The sequence below is a fragment of the Phyllostomus discolor genome, chromosome 13 (assembly GCF_004126475.2).
Source record: "Phyllostomus discolor isolate MPI-MPIP mPhyDis1 chromosome 13, mPhyDis1.pri.v3, whole genome shotgun sequence".
In the NCBI taxonomy this organism is placed as follows: domain Eukaryota; kingdom Metazoa; phylum Chordata; class Mammalia; order Chiroptera; family Phyllostomidae; genus Phyllostomus; species Phyllostomus discolor.
In genome coordinates this window covers 52,769,110-52,791,397 of record NC_040915.2, presented here as the reverse complement: position 1 = coordinate 52,791,397, position 22,288 = coordinate 52,769,110, and the positions used below count along the sequence as shown (strand labels likewise).

General features: G+C 54.3%; 1 protein-coding gene across 3 annotated transcripts in view; it reads right to left on the bottom strand.

The window, feature by feature from the left end:
• Positions 1 to 10,463: 10,463 nt before the first annotated feature.
• The window catches only part of SSH1 (slingshot protein phosphatase 1), a 53,424-nt gene continuing 41,599 nt past the window's right edge, over positions 10,464 to 22,288 (bottom strand). For all 3 annotated transcript variants that reach the window (XM_028528383.2, XM_036014427.1, XM_036014428.1), the window contains 4 exons: positions 20,872 to 21,018; positions 18,997 to 19,197; positions 16,644 to 17,220; positions 10,464 to 14,046 (listed from right to left, as the gene is read on the bottom strand). In XM_028528383.2, the coding sequence (XP_028384184.1) occupies positions 12,796 to 14,046; positions 16,644 to 17,220; positions 18,997 to 19,197; positions 20,872 to 21,018 (2,176 nt within the window). In that variant the 3' untranslated portion in view covers positions 10,464 to 12,795. The remainder of the gene's footprint in view (positions 14,047 to 16,643; positions 17,221 to 18,996; positions 19,198 to 20,871; positions 21,019 to 22,288) is intronic.

Genomic DNA, 22,288 nt, shown 5'->3' with positions numbered 1-22,288 from the left:
CAACAGAGTCCCACGTAAATGCCAATCCGATCCTGTTGGTTGGCAATGCTCACTGGTTTTCTGCCGACTCGTTCCTTCAGTTGAGAGAGCAGTATTGAAATCTTGAATTAGAATGATGGATTTGTCTCTTTTTCCCTTGCCTCGCCTTTTCCCCTTGGGAAGCCTGATTGTTCCCAGGCCATCGGGAGCCACGGAAGGTTTTTCAGCAGGAAAAATAAAACGATTTTGTGGAAGAATACTTGTTGCCCAATGATACGTAAAGATGTTCCCGATGTGCTGTTGGAAGAACCAGGCAGGTCGATTAAAAAGTTTTTTTTGAAAAGGTAGGAAGAATTCTGTAAACTCAAGGTATTATAGCAAGACCCCAAGCCTGACGTCGCTCTTTGACGAGCGAGCAGAACCCCAGCTGGAAGGATTTCCAGACAGACAACGCTCCTGTGTGGGGGCCCCTTGCTCTACCTGCCCACCCAGGTAACAGTTGGCGATATGTGGATGCTACTGGCATCTAGTGGGTAGAGGCCAGGGATGCTGCTCAACATCCTCCACGCAAGGCAGCCTCCATCCTACCCCACAACAAAGAAGTATCTGACCCCGGAGGTCAAGACTGAGAAACCCTGGCTCAGACATGCGGCACCTATTCGGTCTTACTGGGCTAGGGTCTTTGCAGGAGAGATCCCATGGAATTTTCCCAGCAGTCCTAGGAGACAGGACTTACTATCATGCCCACTTCACAGAAAAGGACACCAAGGCTTTGGAAGGGGGAAGAGCTTGAGATTCCATATCTGTGTCCTGTGGAACCAGGAATGCAGGGGGGTTTTGACGGCAGAACCTGCGCTCTCCCCTCCCGACCCCACGCCCAAATCACTGAGTTGTTGCTGTTCGTTCTTTTGCAATTACAGAAACTTCCAGATATAAACCAAAGTAAAGAAACCACTTGAACAAGCCCTCACAGTCTTACTCTCCAGTGTCAGGGACTTCGTAGACATCATGCCTTCCCTGCAGGACTGAGAACCCCTAAATGTGCCAAGAAAGAAAATCACACCAGACCTGGGTGCCCGGGGAACGTGGCTTGGAATTTGTTCCCTTTTCCTTCACAGGTTTTGATCACAGCCCCCGCCCGCTGTCGCCTTTCCCAGCAGAAGCGTTAGGTGTAAGATCATCTGTTTTCTCCCCAAGGAAGCGTCACCTCCTCTTCTGATGGGGAGAGAATGGCTCTTCCCAAAGGAAAGCTGAGCTGGGAGAACATACGCTCTGAAACACAGACACTCCTGCCCAAAATCTTTAGTAGCAGGAAGGCATTCCTTGCAACGCGGGAGCTAAGCTGCTCTCCCTCGTGTCTGCAGGCATACATAAATTCCTTGGGGAATAAGTGGTAATATCTTTTATTTGAACAAATGTTTCCGGTTTCCACTTCGTGCCAGGCTTCCCTGTACTCAATCCAGAGCTACAGATGACAAGCATGAGTCAGTGGCTTCTTTCAAACGAGCCAGACCCTCACGGCGGGACGAGTTTATAAGCCAGGTACAGGTCCCTGCGAATGCTTGAACGGAATCACGTGAGCTGGGAAAGCAGCAGAAGGGGCAGCTGTGAACGTGAGCTTTGGAGTCAGACAGTTGAGCTGTTTCACTGATTAGCGGCGTGACTCTAGGTAAGTTATCAACTTCTCTGAACCACAGTTCTCTCACCTAGAAAAAGAGGATTATTCATTTACTGTTTTGAGCCCCTACTGTGCATCAATGAATGATTTCTATGATCTTTTTTTTTTTTTGAAAGATTTTATTTACTTATTTTTAGAGAGATGGGAAGGGAAGAAGAGAGGGAGAGAAACATCAATGTGTGGTTGCCTCTCATACGCCCCCTACTGGGGACCTGGCCTGCAACCCAGGCATGTGGCCTGACTTCGGAATTGAACCAGTGACCCTTTGGTTCACAGGCCAGAGCTCAATCTATTGAGCCACACCCAGGGCTATAAAATGGAAATGATACTAACACCTACTTCATGGCACACTTATGAAGAGTGAGTTAATGAATGTAAAGTACTTAAAGCAAGGTCGGGCACACAGCTGGCACTCGGTGCATGCTAGCCGTCATCAGGAACACCATCTCACAGATGAGAACACGGAGGCTCAAACAGGAGACTGCATTGATTAGTTTCACTTGGCTTAGTCGATGGCAGAGCTGAAATTTGGACCTGGTCTGCCAGATTCTTAGTAAGAACCCTACCGCTCCTGGAACTCCCAAGGCTGTTTCCCAGAGTTCCTGTCCCAAAGTCAAATAAGAATGGCTCTTTAGGGTCCTAGGTCCACAAACGGATTGCAGGCTGGTTCCCCAGAAATCCACACCCAGGCCTCAAAACTCATGGAAGACCAAGACCTTTGCTATAGAATGTATCACACTGTATTGCAATTATTTGTTTTTCTGATCGTCTTCCCTACTCATAGAAGTAGCTACCAACGACTGTGGGTCTCCTGTGAGCTGCGCATCCATAGGCACACACTGCCCTGTTGAATCTGCGCAACAACCCAGCAAGGTACGTTGATGAGACCCAGTCTATAGGTCGAAAGAACTGAAGCTCAGAGTGGTGAAGGCATCTGATCCACCTCACTCTGACCCCCAGATCAGGGTCCCTGTTAGACTGCCATGAGGGGAACCCCCACTTTGTTCAGGAGCTTTGGGTCACTCACTGTGTGAGGCCAGCAATGCAATGACTACATCAACTGCCTCACCCCCAAGGAGGTCCCCCAGGAATTTCCAAGGATAATGCGGGAGCTCAGGGAAGGCCACTAAGCAACAAGTGTAAGGACCCCTGGCCATTGGCTGAGAATCCAGGCCTCGTGGCTTCAAGCAGATGATCTGAGGAGGCAGCATCGTTAGTGGAAAGAGCAAGGGCCTGGGGGCGCCCTTCTAAGCACCTGATGCCCACGTTTTGAATGAGAGGCCTGAGGTGCAGCTGCCGCTCAAACACCACTGAGTGCAGCTCCTGTGGCTCTTCTAGACCATGTGATTTTGTTGCAATGAATGCGTTTCACTTTCTAACAAGGAAAAACAATAGTAACCAGGAAAGCAAATTCCATCTCGGGAGCAGGCTGGGGGGCCTTGGGAAGCTCCTGGAGCCGGGCTGTGTGAGTAGGACCAGGAGGAGAATTCAGGAGGGCCCAGTCCTGCCAGCGCTTCACGTTTGGGATCTGCCCCCAGATCTCCAGGAAGAAAATCCAGAACTGGGAACTCTTCCCTATGGGAAGTCTGTCTGTCTGTCCTGGAAGGCCACCTTACATGTGTGCATGTGCGTGTGTGTTCAGGGGGGTGGTTCCTTCCCACACTCAGATCTTGTTGGGTCTTGTGCCCCCTCCACCCCTTCCTTCCGTGCCTATCCGGGTCCTCACCCATCCAGGGCCCTGTTGCCAGCCGCCAGCCCCAGCCGTCTGTTGTGGCAGATGTTTGGCTGTGCCATGGCAACGCCAGAACAGGATGTACCTCTGGACTGCTGCAGGGACAAACCCATGCTCCCAGGCTGCCCTCGCATTCCCCTGCCCAAAAGCTTCTTGGGTAGAACTACTGGGGTCCATGTCGGGGACAAATGGTGTTTCTATGGGAGAGAGGCAGAGCCAGCATCCTCCTTGGGGGCGGTGGCAGGGGAGGGGGAGGATGCACAGGCGCACCCCGGCTGAGTTCTTCCCAGTCTGGGGAGCTTGCATGTGCTCTGTCCCGCAGAGCGGCGATTCTAAGGGAGCAGGTAGGAAGAAGAGCGGCTTTCAGGCTGTGGGGTTGGTCTGTGGGCGTGACCTCTGTCTTCCCCATATAATAGCAACTACTCACCGAGGGATTGCTCTGGGCTAGGACCTGCACTAAGTATTTTATAAGGCAAATAATATATCATTTCAGGGGTATTTACTTTGTGCTAATTACACAGTGCTAACCTTTACAACAGTCTGAGGTTATTCTTGTTTTTCGAATGAGGTAACTGAGGCACAGAGAGGTTAAGACACTTGCTCCAGGTCACAGAGTGGGTGAGTTAAGCAGCAAGACCCAGGGTTGTCTTGCTCCAAAGCCCTTGACCAGTGTGGAGACAGTGCCAGGACCCGCTACATAATTTGCAGGGCCCAGGGCAAGATGAAAAGGTCTGGCCCTTGTGAAAGAATAGAAATCTTAAGATAGGGACCACAGAGCGTTAGACCAATTGCAGGGTCTTGTAAGTGTGGAGTCCAGTGCAGTGGCCTATGAGGGCAGCCCTGGGTGCTATACTGCACCATCGGACCGTGCGGTTCTGCTGCCAGTCCCCCACGTGCTCAGAGAGAGGGCACGAGAAGCTGACAGCCCACAGTGGTGAGCCTGCCTGGCACCGCGGAGCCACAGAGACCCGAGAGCAATCTCTCTGTTGCAGGGAACCCGTGCTGCCCAACACGGGGGAGAAAAGCCCCTCCCCCACAATGCTGAGTGTCCTTGAACCACAAGCCTGGGAGCTTAGAGTGCAAATTTCAGCTTAATACAAAAGCCTCCTCTTAACTTATTTTTTAATCCTCACCTGGGGATATGTTTATAGATTTTGGAGAGAGAGTAAGGAGGGGAGAGAGAGAAACATCAATTGGTTGCTTCCACTACATGCCCAGACTGGAAATCAAACCAGTAACCTATGTATGTGCCCTGACCGGGGATTGAACCTGCGTTTTTGGCATATGGGACAAGGTTCCAACCAACATATCCACCTGGCCAGGGCCAAAAACCTCCTTTTATTAAGCCTTTAAATTTTCATTGTTTATTATAAAGGCAACATCATTCTGTTGCAGATATTTTTGGAACAGATAAAAGGAGGGAAATAACATAAACCTTGATTCCTACCTGCCTGACCTCATTGTGCTGACAGGTGGTATGCATTTTCTTCCTGCCTTTTACAGGGGGGCATTCCAATAGGACCCCAGGGATGGGACAGCAGTCCCCACTTTGTCCCCAGAGCCTAGCACATGGCAGGGGCATCATGAATAGGCGGGAAAATCCTGGAATGGATGGATATTATAAACAGACCTGTCTTGGATGACCTTTCAGATTCTTCTGGACTCTTGAGAAATTCAGGATTCTTAGAGTCACAGCAAATTGCTGGCCTTGACCTGGGTGTGGGGTGGGGGGTTCAGTCCCACATGCCAAGAGCCCTTGCTGGGGTCCTGGAGGTGACTGCGACACAGCCTCTGCCCCGGACCAGCTTAGTTTGGGCTGCCACGGCTCTTCCCCGACTTCCTGAGCCTCGGTGAGTAAAACTGGGAGTGTGCTGAATTTTCACAGCACACGCCGCTCACTCGCTCTCATCAAATATTTACTAAGTACCTACTACCTGCTAATGAGTGCCCTGAGTACATTAGGACTATTTTCTTTGGGGAAAAGACGATGAGGTACAAAGTGGGTGAATTTGGGGTCAGGTACCCTGGGTCTCTGACCCTTCCTGGCTGTGTGGCCCTGTCCCATGCTACCTAACCTCTCGGGGAGCTTCCACCTTTTTGTAAAACAAGGTCATATCTCGCTGTGAGGATCCACTCAGCAATAGGTGTGAACGATGCTCTATTTCCTCTCCGTCTGCCTCCCCTCCATCGCTCCTGCCAGTACCAACAATAGCATGTACTGGTGTGCCAGGCAGAAGGCAGTTTGCATACATTATCGGCTAATTCTCAAACTATTGGCCCCACGAGCCAGGCAGCACCATCGCCAACCCACTCGATATGCAATTTAAAACCCAGAGGGGGCTCCGCACTTCCAACCAACCACTTGCGGGAGAATTTGTCTCTTAATGTCAGATCCCTCCCCACCCCGACACGTCCCCTTCGACGCACTGGGAGGCTGCTCGTGGAAACGCCAACATTTTGTTTGCCGAAACAGTACGGAAAAAAAGGAATTTCAGGCTGAAACAGGATCCTTCGCAGTGTACTTGAGGAGCCGTGAGCAGTTTCCCTTTGAGAGGCACAGCACGGTGAATACGAATTGGGGGAGGGAAACACACCTCGCGTCGCCCAGGTAGCCCTGGGAGCAGGCACGTGGGTCAGATTCCCCAGGGGCCAGAGGCTTCATTTCAGACGCAGGTGAGATCAAGATGCAGTTTCAACTTGCTTCTTTCTCCTTCTGCGGTGGGGGACAGCTGGGGGGAGGTTTCAGGTGGGGATGGAGCAGTACCTGTGCAGCTCCACCTCTTCTGGGAAGTAGTAACCTTGGGCAGGTGACTGACATGCTGCAGGCCCGTTTCTTCACCTGTAAACTGAGGATGATGTTAATAGGGCCACTCAGAGGACTCAATGTAGAGCAAGTTCTTATGTAAAGCACTGGGCACACAGAAGGGGCAGAGGCATCTCCTGCTCCCTGGGGCTCGGGTGTGTGACCAGTGGGCGACATGTTTTCTGGGCAGGCCTCACCTGGGCACTGTGGGCACACATCTTCTTCGGAAAGGGCTTTTTCCCGCCACGAAGTCGATCTACCTGAAGTGCAGTCACCCTCCAAGCTCGGCCCGCTGGAGCCTCTTGCCAAGAGGGGCTTCCCCAGGCATCAACCTGAACAAGGGTGCAACCCCCGCAAAACCACCCCCAGGTCATGGTGTGACCTGGGACCCCTCACGACCCGGGATTGCTCCTCGGAGAAGGAAACCGGGGCAAACACAGCCCATTCTAGGACCTTCTCCCAGAGCCCTGGGTAAATGAGTATCTGGCGCGTTCTGGGAACACCCGTGTTCTGTTAGGGTGATGTGGGTGTTGTCTCCAGAAGGCATGTGTGGAATGTGACTGCAGCTAGTGAACTGGAAGCCTGCTGGATTGCATCACATTCCCATCTCAATCAATGGCTTCTAAACTGGGCCATCAGAATTCCCAGGGAACCCATCGGAAACAGCCGGCGCTCTGACTCGCCCTTGGAGCCCGGAGAGAATTTACTGTGTGTGTCCAGCCTTGCCAAGGAACAGGGTCCTGAACCATGACCCTCAGAGGTTGTTTAGGAAACATCTTACAGAGAAGGCTGGGTTACAGACTGACAGCACTACCCATCAGAATCAGCCCACGGGCCGACTGCTTTGGTCTCGTACTCGGGAAGCAACTCCTAACCATAACGTGACTTCCCATGTAGGTTTACCCAGGACTCAGTGTGCTAACTGGCAAGTGAGAGTACTCTGGCTTGCTCCACAGCTTTCGTTCTTGTTGCAAAGCAATAAACTTGCATTCCAGTTTATCCCTCCGAGTCCAGGGAAGAGACAAGCCTCGGTGAGGAATTCTCTGGATCCGCAGGACTTGCGGTGGACAGTCAGCACTCAGCCCCCGGCAGCTGGGGTGGGGCTGCATCCCAGGCCGCGCCCACTGGGACGTGAGTAGACTTGAAGTCTCGCGCAGCCAAAGGCAGTTAAGCGTGAATGTGAGTCCCCATGCTGTTCCCCTGACCGCGCAGCTAGAAGCAGAGAACTCCAAGAAGGCAGGGTTTTAAATGCAAGCAGCCCGGCTTTGCTAGTCGCCAAGGGAGGACAGGCACCAAGAGGTCCTGACCAGCAGTGGACTGGGACCTGAGCGTGAAGCCAAGCCTTTGCCCTGTTTGATGCCCGGGCCTCCCCAGGGGTCCCGCCCTGGCCCTTACCAGTGATCACCTCCACACTCCCCTCTCCCAGAAAGTGCAGGGTCTGTCGCTTAGGTGGTTCTCTCCAGCACGCCACTAGCTTTATCTTTTCTGTTCGTGCAGGGAGACAGATCACCCAGAGTCCAAGTTCCACTCTGCTGGGGACAGTTTTTTTTTGGTACACAAATAACCCCCCACAGGGGAGCTTGTTCTTCTTCACTGGCAAAACTAGGGGGGAAAGCCAATTCCTGGAGGAGCTATTTCCTCCTCGGGGATGAAACCGTCCAGGGTTTCAACACGGGGCCCAGCACACAGGAGGTGCTCAGTCAAGACCAGGCATCGTGGGGATGAAGATACATCCGACCACCTTGGCAGGGGTGGAAGAGGCAGTTCCCATTTGCACAAGTTCATAGGTCACCAGGCATTTGTAAAGAAAAAGTTTATTTTCATCACAAGAAGCACACGGACTAGATATACAGTACACACCAACAGAAGTAAAAAAAAAAAAGTGCATTATGCATCTTCTACTGCAAATTCACAGTACAAAAGATACTGCCTTTTAAATATATACTATAAAAAAAAACAAGAAAAACAATGTAATAAAAAAAATTGATATCATTACGCAACACACCAGAACCCACTGGCAGCTTCTGAAAACCGAAGGGCAACCCATCTTGTGGAGCTCCTGATTTGGAGGGGCGGGGGAGGGTTCTGTACCTGCACTTTGTTGCAAAGAGCTCGGGACACCAGCAGAGAAGAAAACAGGGTGGCCCAGGTGGTAAGAAAAAGAATCTCTCTACTGAAGAAAGTCGCAACTGTGCGATGGGGTGGAGGGCGGGGCTGGAGCTGCACCCCCCTCCCCTCGGCTGGCTGGCACACCGAGTTCTGGTCTCTCCTCACTACTCCGGGTCGGCGCAGCGTGAGCCAGTGCCTGCCTCGCCTGCAGAGCCCCCCAGAGCCGTTTCTAGCAAAGCTCCTTGCACAGCTGTGGGTGCACGCGCAAGACTGCACAGCAGATGAGCACGGGGACGGGACGGGGCGAGCCCCAGCCCCAACCGCCACGGACAAGGCAAAGTATCCAATCACAGAAAGTGAGAGCTTAACAGTTTCCCATAAATACACAGTATTTGTAAACTATTATTAAGGCACTCCATTGTAAAACAACAATTACAGTGTCGGAAAAGAGGGAGGCGGCGGCCACCTTCTCGCGCAGCACAGCTGACGAGGGGCCTGCGGAGGACTGGTGGTCGGGTTGTAACGTCTCCTGTTTCAGGGGCTGACGGAAGCCAGGGCTGCAGCCCCTCCTCCAAGTCCAAAACAAGGCAGTCGGGTCCGGATCGCCCCAGGTGACCCGCTTCACAGCTCGGTGACAGTGCGTGTGTGAACGAGAGGTGACGCCCATGATGGTATGACTCAAGTACATACATACTCAAACATGTATATGCAGAGTGAACTCAAACACGTGTTCGATTTCAGAGCAGAAAGCAAAAGGACCCAGGAGCTGAGCTGGGGGGGGGGGGGGGGCGTCAGTTGACTACCTACCTTCCTTTGGCATGCAGCGTCGGCAAGAACCTGCAGGGCGGGGCCAGAGCAGGCGACCCTGCACCGTGCTGTCTGGATGTCACGGTTTTCCCAGCCCACCTGGCTCTCTGGCCAGCAGTGCAATGGCCACCCTTACTGCGCTGTTTGTATGTGGGCAGCCCTGCTGGGTGGCAAGTCAGAACAGCGTTGGGGGAAATGGATTCTGGCACCAAGTATTTCCGGCCACAGTGAGCACGTCCCTCTTGGGACACCTTGAAGGAGGTCACTTACATGATCTCGACTACATGACGCGGCCTTGTTCCCAATGGGGAGGGATGGCCCCAGGAAGCACGGGGATTCATCCGCCTTCTAGGATAGGGCCTGTGTGGAGAGGCAGGAGGGCCGAAGTACAGGGTCGCCCTGAAGGTGTTAATTCTATCGCAAAACTGGCTCTGTCCCGTGGCGCCCTCTGGGCTTACTGACCCAGGAAGGAAACAATTTTGGAAGGGGCTGCAATGCTTTTCAGCTGGAGAGAGCGGGGTGGGGCAGAGGGCTGGGCAGTGCAGCCGTTGGGGTACCCGGTGAGTGATCTGCATGCCAGGTGGACGGGGTGCCACCACCTAACAGAGAACTGGCAGAGAACTGTCAGCAGCCCAGAGGTTGGCCCGCGTCCCCACACTGACCCACGAGTAGCTCAGGCAACAACAGACATGGCTCCATGACAAAGACGGTGCGAGGACACCGGCTCTGTCAGGGCATGCTCAGAGGGCGGCATGGTTTCCCCTCGCCCCTGGACCGGCTTCCCACTGACACGTGACAGAACTTGACCAGGTGACCCCTCTGTGTCAGTGCCACACGAAGGTCTGGTTCAGCCCCACTTTTGGCACGCCACAGGAGCAACAGTGCGGGGCAGGTGAGGTGGGCAGGTGAGGTGGAAGGGGAGATGCAGCCGAGTGCACGGTGTCAAGCTGATTCAGGACATTTTTGTTCTCTCCTAATTTGACAAAGGCACCCCGTGAGCACGGCGGGCACCCACATCAGTGACTTTTCGGGCCACGCGCCCCTGCCTCTCGCTTGCGCTGCTCATCTTGGGAATCTTCCCCATCCGCTGAGATCACAAACAGAAGGTCAGTCAGGGCGTGGCGCATCCTCCGGGGCAAACCCTTCCTGCAGAGAGCAGCGACCCGGCCTCGCTGCCGCGGCGACCCAGCGGGCTGCTCTTGTCAGTGCGTTTCAGTGAGGACTCTGCCGCATGCTGACACCTGACCGGTCTGGGGCTGGGAGAAAAGGCTTCTTCTTTTTCTCGGTCTATCCACCAGGTCAAGAAGGCTTCATTTTGCTCTGATGCTGGGGCCCTGGGCCCTGGTCTGTTTCGATGTTAATACACCGACTGTGCTTCTGAAAATGCATAGATCATTTTGACAAAAGCCAAAAAGCTACTCCGATTTGTCATCCTCCTCCTCCTCCTGCCCTTTAACTGGGTAAGAAAAATTATGGCTTTCAAAATTAAAGTTTTCAAAAATATATCACTCTCACGCACAGGCATGGTTTAAAAAAAAAAAAAAAGCAGAAACATAACCTGTCACCACCAAATCTAAAGGATTATTTTGACACAAAAATTGATCCGCCACATGAAATTTAATTTGGCAAAATGTATTGAACTTGATTTTTTTTTTTGGGAATATGCTTTCGTTGGCTGAGAGAGAGGGAGAAAAACCTAGCAGTGTTTTTAAGAAAAGTGAGCAATCACCTTTTAAGGTGATTTCAATGAACAGTGGTAAGAAAACAAATTCCTACACAGTAAAATAACATATACGTCTACAATGAAAAGGATAAGGTCCGGGAGAGAAAGTTCCTGGAAAGAGGTTTTCCCCCCCGAAACTCTCACACTAGGTGACACATGTTCCCGAAGCCCCTGCCCGGGCCTGTCCTCAGAGGTGGCCATTGGGGGTCCTTTCGGACTAACGTGAGACGGCAGCCCTCGCACCCACTCTGAGAACCTGGCTGGTCCCTGAAGGCTGTGTACTTCCGCTGACTTAATGTGGCTGACCCAGCCGAGGGCGAGCTGCCCCTGCGGGTCAGCTTCAGCCAGGAGCGCTTCCCCGGGGACACAGCCACAGAGCCGGCCACCCTGCAGGGGACAGCTGGGGGTAGGCAGGCGAGGTCGGGGTCCGGAGGTGGATTTGGCCTGAGGTGGCTGGAGGCAGGGAGGCCTTCACATTTGCCCAGGTTCTTCCTAGAGAGCCCTGGGCAGCCCTGCGCTGTCGAACAAGACCGGGGGTCAGCGGACTTTTTCTACACGGGGCCTGATAATGAACATCTTAGGCTTGGCAGGCTCTGTGGTCTTTGCTGCCTATTAGTTTATTTTTCTTATAACCCCTGAAAAAGTGTAAAAACCATTCTTAGCTCACGAGACCACATACCACAGTTTGCTGACCCCTGAATAAACCTTTCTAATCAAGCCCCTTCTCCCTTCTCAAAATGTTTTAACATCTCGCCTTGCTGACCGACACCAGATGACCCTCCGCTGGAGCGCAGAGCCCCCGGCAGCGTGGCGCACCGAGCCTGCCTGACTCCCACGGGGCTACTCACAGAGCCCAGGCTGGGTCCGCGGGCCCCCCTGGGCCCCCCACCTGTGCCACTGGGAACAGCCAGAGGGAGCCAGGCGGCCGCCCTCCCCGCACAGAAATGGGCAACTGTAAACACCTGTGACGCTTTCCGACAGCTGCATCTCCTTCAGAGAAGCTTCCGCTCGGTTGCTCTCAGGGAGGAACTGGTCATTTCTCACTGCTCGACTTTCCTTTTCCTCCCCCAAACCGAGTAGATGTGACCAAATGACCTTGAGTGCCGGGGCTTCTGGCGGGACGATCTGTACCTCAGGACAACTGCCGCCACCAGGTACTTTCAGGACTCTTCACAACAGCAGAGGAGACTCGGCAGTGCCCGGTGGGTCCTTCTGCCCGGGGGGGCGGCGGGGGGGGGGGGGGCATTCCAAATCCACCACGAGCAACAGCGGAGGACGCCACACACACTTCCCCCCCACCAGACCCCAGTGCGAGCCGGACACACACCACTCGGCCGTGACGACAGCCGGGACGGACACGTGCACCCCACAGATGACCCAACAACATCAGGCATAGTTGAGTCAGAAATCCTAACACTTTTGGGGGGCTCAAATGAAAAAAAAAGAAAGAAAAAAAAAAAAGCCTCCTTTTTGGAAAACCTGTTTCTGACACAGCATTATTCCCTGGAATGAGCCTTGCTCATCACTGTGTTTTAACAATAAAAAGCTCAGCAAGAACAGAGGTAGGACTTATATTGCCATCCAAGACTTTCCCCACGCGGGCCGGAGTGAGGCCGGAGCGTGCGCCACGGCGAGGAGGCCGTCACCGCGACCGTTCTCTCGCATGCCGCAAATGGAGCACTTCCGATGTGCGTGCTTATCTGTCTGTGTTCTTCTTCAGACACGACTCTTCTGGAAAACACATGACTTGGGCTCAGAGCCTGCTGGCCGACAGCTTCTGGTCCTCCCAGCCGCACAACGGACACTCCCCTTCTTCTTGGGCTGTGAGCTTCTTTCTTCTCCTCCCCTCTGGCAAGGTGGGGGGCGGGGAGTCAGAACGCCATCCTTTAAGAGAAATCAAGACGTGAGGGGTCGACCAAAACCCACCGTGAAACTAAGGGGTCATGTGATGAGCTAAAGGCGGGTCAGCTTTTGCTCAGCTGCGAGGGGCTTTTCAAGTTTTCTGGGGCAGATTTCCCTGACGGTTTAGAGGTGGCGGCTGGGTGCCCGGGGCTCGCCCGGGGCTCCTGCAGGAAGGAAGTGTCGCCCAACTTGGCATCCTGGGAGTCAGCGACGGTGGACACATCGGCCTCGCTGGCTAGGTCTTCTGTCGAGAAGTTGAGACTCCCGAGCTTGGCAAGAGAGTGTGAGCGCTTGAGCGGGGACGAGACGGTGAGTCCCGCCAGCCGGAGCCTTGTCTCGATCTCCTGGGTCCGCTGCTTCACCAGCCCCGGCTTCCCGCGGACGCTGTGGATGCTGTCGCTGCTGGAGCTGCGGGTCAGGTTGGAGCTCATGGAGGATGAGGTGGGGGTGTAGCAGATGGTCTTCAGGAAGTCTTTCGAGAAGTGGCTGGTGTGGTCCAGGCGGCAGAGGAAGGGACTGGGGCTCTTCAGCGAGGCTCCCTCCAGTGGAACAGGGGTGGCCTCTGACTTCTCGTCGCTGCCGTCTCGGCCAGGCAGAGCCAGGGCCCCTGGCGGGGGAACGGGAGCCGGGTCCTGGTTCTCCTCGGGGATGCTGGCCTCCAACCTGCTGGCGCCATCCCTGAAGGGGGACGCCGGCTCTGCAGCCGAGCCCTTCAGCCTCTCCAGCTCTTTGGTGTGCTTGCGGACCAGGCCCGCCTTCTGCAGCTGCATGATGGACTCCTGGTGCTGCATCAGGTAGCTGTGTGTGGTCGGCCTCTCGGCCTCTTTGCTGAACAGCAGCCGCAGGTCCTTGGCCGGCTTCACGTCTTTCTTGGGCGGCGATTCTTCCTTGACCACCTCCATGCTGGGAGGGTTCTTATCACAGTGAGAATTCTTCAGAAGGAGGGACTTTGGCAGAACTTTCTGGGGCTCTCTGGAAGGTTCCAAAAGGCTAGCTGTTAGTTCCGGGGCAACCCTGGCCCCAGAGCCACCGGTGTCCGGCCTCCTCGGGCTTGCTGGTGGTAGGAAAGGGGGTATTTCAGCTGGGCCAGAGGCCAGCTTCTCCAGAGCACGGGACCTGGCGGATGTGTGGGCCACCGGGGACGGTGTGAGGTGGGGCAGGAAGGTGGGCTGCGTGCAGATGGCTGGGGCGCCAGGGTTCCCGCGTCGCTCCCGGGAGGCCTCGGGAGCCCCACTGGCTGTCGGGTACATGCAGTCGGCACAGGACTTGTAGGAGGGCTTCACTTTGCTGAGGATCCCAAATATAGCATCGTGCTGGAAGGGGATGAGAATGGCATGAGAACGCAATAGGAGCCAGAGGCCACAAAACACGGGCAGGGCAAGGGGTGGGCTGGGCGGGCGCTGGGGCAGCAGCACTCTCACGCCAGTGAGCGCAGAGACAGAGACCGTCCGAACCCCCTCAACTGTGTCCAGTGTGGGTTAGAGGTGCTGAACCGGACTTTCCAGAAGCTGCGTGCCCATGCTCCTGGGCACGCCTTTGGCCACACGGCAGGCAGGGCCGCCAGGGCCTCCATTCTCATGCCTGCCCCGCCACGTGCACAAAATGACCCTTTTCTGAACCTCGGTCTCATCTGGAACGCAGGATAACTATGACTTCACGGCACCGTGAGAACTAATGGAATGTTTCTAGCACAGCAGGTGCCTCTGCCTTTCTTTCCGTTTCAGAAAGAAAGAATCTGCGTTCGGGGAATCTGCAGCCTGGCAATGAAAGGTTTCCCTTCTGGCACGAACACAGCATGGCTCCAACGAACGATCGTCGAGCTGTGCTCTGAGCAGGGAGGTGGCACAGGGTAAAAGTGGGCTTGGAGAGACTCTAATTCAGACCCAAACACAGGCGCGCCCACAGCCCCAAGGAGGGAGCCAGGCTGAAGAGGCTGTTACACACCAATGGAAACTACACTGGCATCGCTTCCCGAGGAATGCCGCCCACCTCTCCATCCCTGTTTATCTCCCCCGCATCCAGCGACGGGCACCAGGGCTGCTCTTCTGGGCTGAGACGGAGTTGAGAGAGGCAAACGGGGCAGTGGGGAGAACCAACCCTCTCCCCTCGTGAGCTGCTGAGCAGGGAGAATCCTAAGCTGGTCTAAAACGAAGCCTTCCTGGCAAAGGCTCTGCCTCCAAACGCCTCCCAAGCCCTGCACTTCTGCTCTTGCCCGTCTTCTGAGCCACCATCCCCACGCGTTGCTGCTTCCACTCTTGCCCCATCAGCCTGCCTGCGGACCACAACGACCACAACCAGGGGGGTCCCCGCTTCAAGTCTTCCCGGAGCTTCCCAGGGCCCCTGGAACAATGCACAGAGGAGCCCTGCCACGGTGCCTGGGGACCCTGTGTGACCTGGCCACCTGTCCCAATGTACCTCAGACCACACCAAACTCGCTGCCCTCAGGGAACACTCTGGCACCTGCTGCTCCGTGGGCCCGAAGATTGTCCTCCCGGCCCTTTGCATAGCCGGCTCCTCCTCATCCCCTCCCTACACCGAGAGCCACCTGCGGTTCTCTGTGTTACATCCTTACATGCCTGCCATTCATCGTAAGACCATGCGTACTGAGCCCTCTCACTCACAGCTGTGCGCCCCACCAACCTGGTGCCACGGCTAACACATGAGTTGAACGAGTGAGTGAACGCTCGTATGCAGGTCCTGCTTCCTAGGTAAGATCACCTATTCGATCCGATTCTGGCCAGGGAAGGAGGACTGTGTCCTTCCTTTGCCCCCTTATCCAAGCTTCCATGACTTGTGGCTGTGCCATCCCACACCCACCACGGCACCAAGACCTTGGACCGAGAGGTTGTATATCATCCATCTTTCCGGTATTTGCTCTTTGAGGGAAGGGTGAGTGACAGGAAATTCATGAGTTATTAACACTTGGCTTGGAAAACACTTTATGATTTGGAGACTGGCAGATCTAACTGCCCAGTGTGGTCTGCACTATGATGCCATAACGACCGACCCTCTGCGTGTGGGAACGAGCCCGCCTGCTTTCCAAGCGCGCTTTCTCACGTGAGAATCACGGCGGCCCTGGGAGACGGGCAGTGAAGCCACGGGGAATGAGGCTGGGCGCCCAGGCCGCGTGAGCCAGCCCAGGCCACGGGCAGGTCCCTCCACAGAGCCAGCCTCACTCAAGACGACAGATGAATAAACAGATGAAATGGGGTGTAAAACGGGGCCACTCAGAAAAGGGAAAAGGCTGGACGATTCACGGTTTTCTGCGTTCGCCTGCCAGGCTGAGGCTAAAACCTCATTGCAGACAACCCACTGAGTATGACAGTTACATGGGACTAATGGAGTTTAACAACAGATTCTGAGTTCAAATCCAGATACTTGATGATGTTGGGGAATTACTACAATTTCTTAAACATGGCCGTGGTACTGTGGTTACATCACATACGGCAGCATTTGTGAATGAAACAATGCTATCTGGGATGTTTCACACCCACGGTGCGAGAAAGTGGGTGGGGGTGTGATGGACTATGAATAGCCGCATACTGAGAAATGCTGAAGTGGGACGATAACGTGTATGTTTTACATTTAACATAAAGAAAAAGAAGGAACTGGAAGCCCTTTCCGGAACGTGAACGCGGTGTGCGGGGTGAAGAGGGCAGGAGGGGTGGTGCTGTCCCGGACAGACCCCCCATTGCCTGTACCTCCCGATTCCCAACCAGCCTGCAGGATGGTTCCCTGAAACAAACCCCCACCCAGTTCCCTGGGGGCGAGAAGTGCCCCAATTGGCAGGAGGAAGGAGCAAAGGTGGCTGGGAGGGGCTGCTCGTGGGCGGAAGTGACGTGGCAGGGCGGAAGTGACGTCATAGAGACAGTAGACCGCCGCCCCCACACCACCCTGGTGCCACGCCTACCTCAAAGTCGTCTGGACAGCTCCTCTTGCTGTTGTTGTTATTTAGGTTTTCCCGGTTGAGCAGGTTTTTATCAAGCTGGGGCGGGGACCTTCCCCACCTCCCTGCTCCCGGAGTCTCCTCCCTTTCCATCTCCTCCACCTGGGGCGAGGGCCCGCGCTGCGCTTTCAGGCTCCGGGACTCGGGCTTCTTCTTCGCTTCCTTCTCGCAGAGTCCCGGGCCTCCCTGGGGAGGCCTGGCTGGCTTGTGCGCCTCCTCCGATGGCGGAGTGGCTTCCTCTGACAGAGCGTCCTTCTCCAGGTCCTCCAGCTGGACCAGACTGCCCATTTCGTCATTGGGGGAATGCAGGAGGGGGTCTGAGAGTCGCCGGAAACAGCAGGAGAGAGAGGGCCCTCCGCCTCCTGGGGCCCTGCTGCCTGGGAACGCGGGCTGGGCAGCATCATCCAAGCAGGGCAGCCGGGCTTCCGGGGTGTCGTCCAGGGTCTCTGGCAAGAAGTCCCCAGACCCCACAAGGTCATCCGCGGGCTGCTGCAGGCAGCTTTCAGTCTGCTGGCGCCACAGCTTGTTGTGCCTTTGTTTGCTGAGGGAGGAAGGGCAGAGGAAGGTCATTAGAGGCCAGTGCCCCAGAGGCTTCTGGGAAGACAGGCAGGGGGCGAGCCAGCAAGGGACAGCCCAGGCTCGGGTGGATGCTGGGGGCTCGCTTAGGTAAAGCCTCTCTCTGTTTATTTGTCCCCAGGAAATGAAAGAATGAGAGAAACAACACTGGAACCCAAGTCATCGTGGCCCTCTCAAAGGAAGCCTTAAACGGCTTTCCGCCACGTGCCCACTTAATGGTCTATCTCTCAGCTTCTCCATCTGTCAGCGTAAAGTTTTCACGCATATACACTCACACTGCTACAGCAACGTTTGCATATAATGCACACGGATAAAGTTGGGAAGACTCCAGAAAACTGCCAATACTTGGTCACGGAGATTACAAGTCAGTTTTTAAGACATGTCTTCTAATACTGTGGTGTTGTTTTATAACGCATTTTTAAAACAAAGGTAAAAAAGAGAAAGGCTGAGGGTGAAATAAGGTAAAGAAGTCACCTCCTGAACCTTAGAGTAATACCAACACCCGGGCATCAGGATGAGAGAGAATTAAATGTAAATTAAGGATCCGCTGTTGGTGTCCAATGAGTGTCGTGACCATTCACAACCGTTTGCTCCCCGGGCATGTTCCGGGAGAGGCCAAGCAGGCCCTCGATGGGGCTGCCGTGCGAGGTCAGTGCCCGGCAGTGGCGAACCCAGCCTGGAAACCCCTGCCTAGGCTACCACGGGCATGACGGGAGTGCGGGACTGAAGGGCCAAGGGGTGTACCCCTCCACCCCACCAAGGCCCTGCCTGGGGGTCTGTCCGGCCACTCTGTGGTGGACAGTGAGATGTCTGGAGCTGTCCCTGGGACCCCGGCCAAGCCTGCCAGGGCGTGCCTGCATCCCCGAACACGGTCAAGAGGACAAGGCCTGGCCCGGGGCTCCCCCCCAGCACCAGTCAGAAATAACCCGGGAGGCCGCCCACAGACTGAACGGGCTGGGAGGAGGGAGGGGTGAGTCTCGGAGCCCAGCAGGGGTCTTCCCGGGGTGACTGAGGACCCTCCCCCGTGGGGCAGGGGAATCTTGGGGCCGCCCTGCCTCGGAGGCCGTAGACCTGAGCGCGTGCTCTGCTCTGTCCCCCACTGGCTGCGTGACGTGGGACAAGTCGACCTCCCGCGTTGGCTCCGTATTCCCGCCTAACGGGGAATGACCTGTACTTTGCAACCCTGTCCAGGTGGGGCTGAGAAATGTATGAAAAACTACATCATCATTTGCTATGAGCCCAGTCCAGCAAAGCCTTGTAAGAGTAAACCTGTTCATATTCGTGTATATCTCACAACCGGGTGTTGGTGTCTAACTCAGATGGAGAGAGGGGAAGCTGGGGCAGGCTGACGAGCGTGCCCCAGCATGGGGGCCTGGTCTGCCCCCCCGCAGTCCTTGGAACTGCCCTGCGGCCCGGCCTGGCCTGGCACGACGCGGCCCAGAGCGGACACTCCGGAAACGGGGCAACCACATGCCCGTGCCGCACACGGCATCGCCTTGGATCAGACGTTAGGCACCGCTCTCTCCTGCAGCCAAACAGCTGAGCGTGCCAACAAAATCAGAAGAGATCCCTCCTGGAAACCGTTCGTCACACGCCAAACAATAGCTGTTTTTCTCAAACCGGGCCCCCGCCCCCTCTCCCCCGAGCCAGGGCTCTGGCTGTGGAAGCCACTGCGCGAGATGCAGACGGTGGCTTCTGGAGCGCAGGCCCGCCAGGGCTCCGCAGCCAGCCAGCCACCCACCTCGCGTCCAAGATGCCTTCGTACTCAGACAGCTGTCTCATGAAGCCTGCGTTGGGGCGTGTGATGCTGCGCTTCTGCTTCACGTAGTTGTACGCCTTCTCCAGGGGCCAGCCGAACTCCTTCATCGCGTACGCTATGACCGTGGAGGCGGACCGGCTGACTCCCATTTTGCAGTGTACCAGGCACTTGGAATGGTTCCGCCTGGGGAAGGGGGGAGGGTTTTTAAAAAAGCTTAACTTCATTCTCTCAGGTTTTACACAACGAGCAGTTTCAAACCCCGAAGTTGTGTCACTGCCCAAATCCTCCCAGTCCTGATGTTTACACGGCATATGCTCACCCACCCTCCAAAGGAAATAACTTCACTGCGAAATCAATTAGTGCACAATGGGAAATCGAGATAAATCTGTCCTGGCCTAGCCAAGTTTTGCAGGGAGAGCTCCAAGATCGGGCTGCCTCCAGGGACACAGTGGGGATCTTCCCACATCGCTGGGATAGGCTAGGAGGCCAAAACCCCTTTTTGTGGGAAGCAAATGGGCAGCAGAAGGGAGATCTGCAGAAGATAACTCGGCAGCTAGAGCAGATGGAGACAGGGAATGGGTTACTGCAGGAAAACGGGGTCAGAGAACCGGAAGCCACAAGGCCCTGGGGAGACAGGAGGGTCAAGGAGCCAGGGCGAGGGCAGCAGCACCACCACCAGCTTTCTGGGCCAAGACAGAATGGAGCCAGGAGAGGGTGGGGCCCTAGGTTGTGAGGAGGCGGCGCGGACCCAGGCGTGGCTGCTTTAACAGATGCAGCAAGGCCAGACACAGGGTTTCTCTGAGTATATCTCGCTCGAGAATGAAAGGGAACACCAGGTCGGAAAGCACGGCATCTGGCAAGCTTTATTTGTACAGGGGGTGAGCCCACCTGCCTGTTTACGTTAGATGCAGCCAGCCTGCCAGGTGCGCGCAGACTCATTTCTCCTACTTCAGGCTTAAAAATCATCACCACGTAGCTCAGTGGATTGAGCATGGGCTGGGAACCAAAGTGTCCCAGGTTCGATTCCCAGCTAGGGTACATTCTTGGGTTGCAGGCCATAACCCCCAGCAACCGCACATTGATGTCCCCCCCCCCCCAAAAAATAAAATCTTTAAAAAAAAAATCATCACCAAATCTCAGGGCCTTTTCTTTTCTTTCTTCTTTTTTTTGGGGGGCGGGGAGAGGGGATTGCTGGTCTGAGGTCTTTCCCTAGAGCAGGCAAACAAACTATGAGGACACGGTGGTGCAGACAGGTCATGGAGCTCTGACCTGGAGGGGGGCCTCCAAGGCTCCTCTCTTCCCAACCCTGCCTGCGGTAAGACAGAGCCGTTCTGTAGGAAGGTAAAGGGAGCGCAGAGACTGGGGGAAACCAGGGACAGGCTCCCGGCCCGTCCCATTCGCTCGCCCAGGAAAACTGCGCTAATGCAGGTGGAGCGGGCAGGCCGGGGCTCGGGGCGTCTGTCCGAGTATGTTCCCCGGGGGAAGCAGTCCCAGAGGCGCACTGAGTCCATGCACAGCCTGGCCCTCCCTGCTCTCTCCTCGGGCTCAGAGGCTCCCAAGAGTGTCCACGTGGTATTGGGTTCTTAACTAGAAGCCGTGCTGATGATGAGACTGGGGTCAAGTGTCACCGTCAGTGACAGGTGGGAGAGAACAAGCTCATTTGGGCCAGCCTGGAGATCGACAGCTCTGCCCCACTGGTGCTGGGGGTCCTGTGGTTCCCCCCATCCGAGGACCATCAACATCCACGGCTCCCTAAGCCAGGAGGTGCCTGCGTCTGGGGCTGCGCTTCATGGGTGCCCACCCAGCATCTGCCAGCGTCTTCCTCAGAGCAGTTTCTTGGCTTCTCCGCCCACTTACTTTGCTTTGTTTATAAAGTGGTACGCTTCGTTCCAGTGGGCAAGAAGGTCTGTCGTCTCCTCGTCATAGACGCGGATGTTGTGATATGCAAATAAGCCGGGGAAAAAATTATCTATTTCTCTAGTGACATTTAAGATGTAGTCGACACTGCAATGAGAGAGAGAAAAAAGAGAGAACAAATCTGGGGAATCAGAATGAGGAACTACAAAACAAAACGTAACAAAAAGCTGAACAGAAAAAAAATCAAATATACATTAATAAAGGATTTGTGTTTTTACAGTGGGACTTGTTTCTCTTTTAACAGAAAAATTTTTGATATCTTCTAAATGGCCTACAATGAGAATGTACCATATTTATAATATAAAACAAACTTCTTTATAAAAACATTTTAAAAAACAGTTCAAAGCATCACTAAACAATGCTAATTCTGGAAAGTAGATACCTATATTACTTAAATACATTTTCAACCTTCTCAAAGTTTCAAAATTCATGTGCATACAGAGGCCTTAAGAAAGGCAAAGTCTCCACTTTTAAATAGTTAAACAGCAGAATATATTTGTCCATTATTTATGTCCTTGGGAACTGCTTTACATCCTTTTTGAAACAAGGAAGGCTATAAATAAAGAGTTGAGAAGGTCTGCTAGCCAGGTTTTGTCCGTTCTAAAATTAATACGTATATCCCTGGAAGACCAGGAGTTTCAAAATACCTCCAACAGATTTCATACGTGAATATCTATAAATGCTCTAGACAAAAATACCTTTAAAATAATTTACTTATTCCGAGCAAAATGGAAAGCATAGACAGTATCACTCTACATTTTAAGAATACTTTCTGTTGAAAGAACATAACTTAACCAGTAGTTCTAAAGATGTATTTTAAGATTTGTTTAGTCTTGATTTTCAAATGCAGTAACTCAAGGATGCCATCATGTCAGACCCACAGAATGGTGATTTTGTGGCTGTGTAGCTTTTTCGAAAAAATGTCCAGACATCTGTTCTTGAAGGTCTAGATTTAAACATTTTTTATTCCTGCTGCTGGGCAGTTCTCAGACTAAGACAGGCACGGATTTCTGCCCAACACCGAGTACTGGCTGCACGAGACCCACCAGGTCCACAAGTACAAGTTCAGCTGGAACCAGGAGTGGTCCAGGGATCAGAGCTTCTTCCGAGTGGCCCAGCAGACAGGTGTGTCCACACCAGGACTCTCAGCAGTTCTGCAGGCAGTGGGGTGGGGGGAGGGGCTCGTGGCCCTACCCATGTCCAGGCAGTCCATACCACCATACCAGGGGACTGTGATTTAGGACTGTTCTCTGGGACACACGCCATCACACAAACTCCAGGAAAATGCAGACCATGAATTATTCAGGAGGTGGCTTTCTAAAGCGCATCTGTTTGGCTACGTAAATCACCCTGGCTG